At 30.8% G+C, this 5,103-nt stretch overlaps 1 protein-coding gene across 1 annotated transcript; it reads left to right on the forward strand.

Moving 5' to 3' along the window:
• Window positions 1-1,900: 1,900 nt before the first annotated feature.
• Window positions 1,901-4,397, forward strand: LOC112509500 (palmitoyl-monogalactosyldiacylglycerol delta-7 desaturase, chloroplastic-like). Its single transcript, XM_025114485.1, has 5 exons — window positions 1,901-2,326; window positions 2,751-2,891; window positions 3,021-3,161; window positions 3,777-3,883; window positions 3,971-4,397. The coding sequence occupies exons 1-5, from the start codon at window positions 1,913-1,915 to the stop codon at window positions 4,185-4,187; spliced, it is 1,020 nt and encodes a 339-aa protein (XP_024970253.1). The 5' UTR covers window positions 1,901-1,912; the 3' UTR covers window positions 4,188-4,397.
• Window positions 4,398-5,103: the final 706 nt, after the last annotated feature.

Consider the following 5,103-nt stretch of genomic DNA (forward strand, 5'->3'; position numbering starts at 1 on the left):
TGATGTTTCCATCCAATTGAAATTAATCTGATGTGATTATAAACAGAGGTGGTTGGTGCTGGTTTTTCTTAAAGAGGTATAATTACGAATTTGCCCTTCATATGAGAGGTACATGACATAGTTAATGTAGATTTCTTTAACGATATTAAATGAAAGACCAATGTGTACTTCGAAAGACAAAAAATAAATGAGTGACATACTTTATGATTTTTATGGACCACAACGGAAAAACAACGCAATAAAAAAATCTAAGAATTTAATTCACTCATAAACATTTTCACCTTCAAAAATCCAACCATTAATTAACTATATGGATTAATTTCATGGCTTTTAAACATTTGGATTAATCCAACCATTAATTAATGTTAAGGTAGTCTGAAGTTATCGTATTTGAACCTTCGTGTACAATTTAGACATCACTTTTTTATGAATATTTTTATTCGTGAAATAGTGATCTTTTGTAAACATGTTTAATTTCTGATATTATTATTTTTAGTAAACATATTTGATTAAATTTATAATATTCAAATGATAAAAATATTAAAAATTAAAAGTACAATGTTGTAATAGAAATTTGTGATGTTATAATAAAGTAACTTTGAAGGTACAATGCTATAATAAAAAATGACATATCAACACTATCGTACTTGTGGACAACCTAATTGACGATAAGGTGACAAAAAACTCTGGTATAATGGTTAAATATAATTTAAAAGATTATTTAATGTTATAACGGGTAAATTATTGAAAGTACAATGCCCTAATAAAAAAATATTTGAAAGTACAATGCTATAATAAAGAAATTTGTAAAAGTAAGTTGTTATTTCACGCATTTTATCTTATTTTTTATAATAGATATAAAAGAAGGATCAAATTAAAATATATTAAAAAAAAAAGAAATACGCAAGTCACATGTGATTTTGTATTGCTTCAAAGGTCGTTCGTATCTCTAATTTAGTATCACATATGATGAAATATAGTATTAAATGTGATAGACTGTAGTAAAAGATGTTCTCGTTTTAGCACTTCCGTGTATATATATGTATTATTTAGATATATATATATATATATATATATTATATTATATACTAGAAGAGTACTCGCACAATGCAGCGAGACACATCTCAATTTTAATGTTCTATTTTATAATTTGTCTATGTCGATGTTATAACACGATTTTATGTGTTTTTAAGAAAAAATAATGATTTTATTTTTGAATAAAATATAAATTTGAAGATATCATAAGAACTTGAAAAAAATATATCAATGTTAACATCAAATCAACTATTTAAAAGTTCTATTTTTTATGTAATTTATTTTTTTATTATAATTTAATTTAAGTTTAATAATGAAATAATTTAGTTTTGGTTTAATAAAAGATAATAATTAAGTATTCTGTTAGAACTCAATGATTATTCTAATTATATTTTAGATTTTTTATATTTTAAATGAGATGTTTATCCGCAGTTAGTTACATGAATTCAGATATAAAGCTTTAATAAGTTGTATTTACGCACAATATATAATTGTAATCTTGAATTTTTAAGTAATATGCATCAATAAACAGTACTTCATACTTAAAAGATGATTTTTAAGAATTTTTATCAAATGCTTTATAATATGGGATTAGATATATATACACTTAGACACTTGAGAATTGACATGTTGTTTCAAAAAGCACGAGGTCGTGGAGGGGTGACAGCGTAAAATGCTTCTGACACTGCATTTGTTAAATGAATACCAATTTCCCACCACCACACAATATTCCACCCCGAGGCTATTTTGGTACTTTCACCCAACTTAAACTCCTTTTTTAAGTAAACTACTACTAAACCTCGGGTTGATTTAATTAATTATATTAAATTAATTTAACCCCACTTCAACCCTAAAATATCGCTATTTATAGTTTCAGATGCGCAAAGAAACGCACAAACCACCACTTGCCGGAATAGAAATCAAGAAAAGTATGCGGAACTTGTTGGTCTCACTCTCCTCCGACTCCGATGCCGGAATCATCCCATCTGATCACCGGAAAATCCCTTTTTCCGATGTCGTCGTTTCCAACACTAGAAGCCTTTTCTGGGGACGACAATGGCGGACCATCGACATCCAAGTCGCAATCTGGGTTTCTACTGTTCATCTGCTCTCACTTTTTGCTCCCTTTACTTTCTCTTGGGATGCCTTCTTCCTCGCATTTTCCGGCTATCTTCTCACCGGACTTCTTGGCGTAACCCTAGCTTACCACCGCCTTCTTGCCCACCATAGCCTCAAACTCCCCAAATGGCTCGAGTACACGTGTGTTTATTTTGGCGTTCAAGCCGCCCAGGTTCATCGTTTCTTCCACCTCCTGATCCACCTTCCAACATTATATATACATATATATATATACACACACACACACAAACGATACAATTGTTTACAAACCCTACAAACCGAATCTCATGTTTATTTTGAAATCTAGAGGCGGTTATCAAATGCGGTTAAAAAGTAAATTTACGAACCGATTTAATCTACACCGTTGATTATCAAAACATACGGTTGGGATCAGTTTGTAGGATTTGTAAGAATTGCATGGTTTGTATTTGAAACTCTGTTTATGTATATATATATATATATTATATAAAAACTCGTTCTAGATGTTAATTATTATGATTATTAAATTGTATCTTTTTGCATTTCTAATGCTATGATTTGATCTGAAACAACGACAGCCTGTAATTTTATTCGATTAAATTATTCCTTGCGTACAGAGGGATCCGATATTTTGGGTGAGCATGCATAGATATCATCATCAATACGTCGACTCAAACAAAGATACCCACTCTCCGATCTCCGGCTTCTGGTTCAGTCATATGGGTTGGCTCTTCGACAGCGGGTATATTCTTGAAAAGGTATCAAGATTCCTACTTTCCCATTACTTTTTTAATTTATAATTAAATATATAAAATTTTGCCAATTCTTGAATCCCTTTTGCTAAATTTAATGAATTTGATCGCGTAAATCGGTCTGATTGATTGCAGTATCAAGAACGTAAAAATGTCGAAGATTTAAAGAAACAACCGTTCTACATGTTCATAAGAAAAACGTACATGTGGCACATCCTCGGGCTCGCAGCTCTCTTGTATGCCGTTGGTGGATTTCCGTACCTCGTTTGGGGAGTGGTATGATAACATTCTTTTTATATCTTTTAACGATTAAAAATAATAGATCCAATCGTTACTATTCCGTAGTATATATCGTTTGAATAAGTTCGTCTTTTAATATATAAATCGATATAAAAGGGTGCATTTTGTTTTAACGTGACCACATGCACATATTTAATAATTAAAGCGTGACAAAAATATTTGTTATTAAATATTATTTTTATTAATATTTTAATTACATTATTTTTTAATTTTAATTAATTTTAATTAATTTTCCTAATTATAGATTGTTAATTTTGATAAATGGACAAGCATATACTACAATTGGTTAGATAGAAAATAAATAATTTTAAATGTAATGATGATTTAATTAATTCATATGATTGGTCGAAGTATAAAATACAGTTTTATCCATGGATCACTCAGAAAATATCATTGGTTCCGGTAGAATCTGTCTTTTTTCAAGAAAATATCAACGGATCACCCTAAAAACACATGGGTAATTTGAGATTTCCACGAACAATTTACCCACAAACTTTTGTGACGGTTCTAATTTATGATGAATTTCCTAAGGAAGAATCTGCAGGTATAAGTCTTTCGTTTAATAATGAATCAAGTGACGGATGTTTGCAGGGTGTCAGGATTGTTTGGGTTTACCACCTCACGTTTCTAGTGAACTCTGCTTGTCACATTTGGGGAAGCCAGTCTTGGAACACGGGTGATCTCTCCAAGAACAACTGGTACGTTTCGTAAATCTTTCAATACGTTTAATCGTATTATATGTCAAGATTTAACGTATGTATGCGTTTGTTCAAATCCTACTGAAGGTGGGTGGCAGTGCTAACTTTCGGAGAAGGATGGCATAACAATCACCACGCTTTTGAGTATTCTGCTCGACACGGATTGGAGTGGTGGCAAGTCGACATTTCTTGGTACATCATACGGTTTCTTGAATCTGTAGGATTGGCCACCAATGTCAAACTGCCAACCGAGGCCCACAAGCTTAAAAGATCATTGAACAATTCTGCTGATACGTTCAAATGATCTATCGTTTTGATTCATCACACGAATTATACCGTTAAACAGCATGCACACTGAGATATGCGATTTATACCTATAAATGCGTGTATATTAGTTTTTGTCCGCTCGTCACTTCTTTCTTTGATTCGAAAGGCCGTAGTCTATGCTTGGCTAGTTTTAGCTGCAAATAAAACGAAAAGTTGATCTGATTTATATATACCCGTAATTTTAATTATAAACGTATTTAACATTATTTTTATCTGTATTGTTTCTTTTTTATTTATATATTTATTTCCTCTAACAAAACAAAATTAATAATATTTTAATATTATTTTTGATTTTATGAAACATTTGATTGTGGGCCAAAATTTATTTGAATCGTTCATCGAACTTACCTTATATAGCAATTGCATATGTTGTTCTTATTTTTACTTAATGTAGCAAGTGCACATGTTGTTATAATTTTTGTGTATTTGATTGCGATTTGTAAAAAGATTTATAAATATCTGAATAATCATCAGGGGTTGGGTTACAGTGAGAATAAGAGTTATTTTGATAAGGGTAAAAAAAAGATATATATTCATCATTGGATTAATCTTGATTGAAGAGTTCCACTAGATCAACACTAACGGGAAATAGCGGATCAATTCCCTTCTAAACGCAATTCATGAGTTGGTTTGAGATTAAAGTGATCAATGGTCCAAATCTCTTATTACACTTCTCGCCTTAACTCATGTTCTTACACAATCTTTTGTCTGATCAACATATAGCAAAATATATATATATATATATATATATGAACAAATATAAGAAATAAAAGATCATACCGTATTTGGCGTGTAAACCAGTTCGTAAAAAGATGAGATGACTTTGTCCAAATACAAGATATGTCATGGGTTCTATCCCAACCCCCTTCGCTAGCCTCAATAACTGATTAACC

This window comes from Cynara cardunculus (assembly GCF_001531365.2).
Source record: "Cynara cardunculus var. scolymus isolate 2C chromosome LG 3, CcrdV1, whole genome shotgun sequence".
Taxonomy (NCBI): Eukaryota; Viridiplantae; Streptophyta; class Magnoliopsida; order Asterales; family Asteraceae; genus Cynara; species Cynara cardunculus.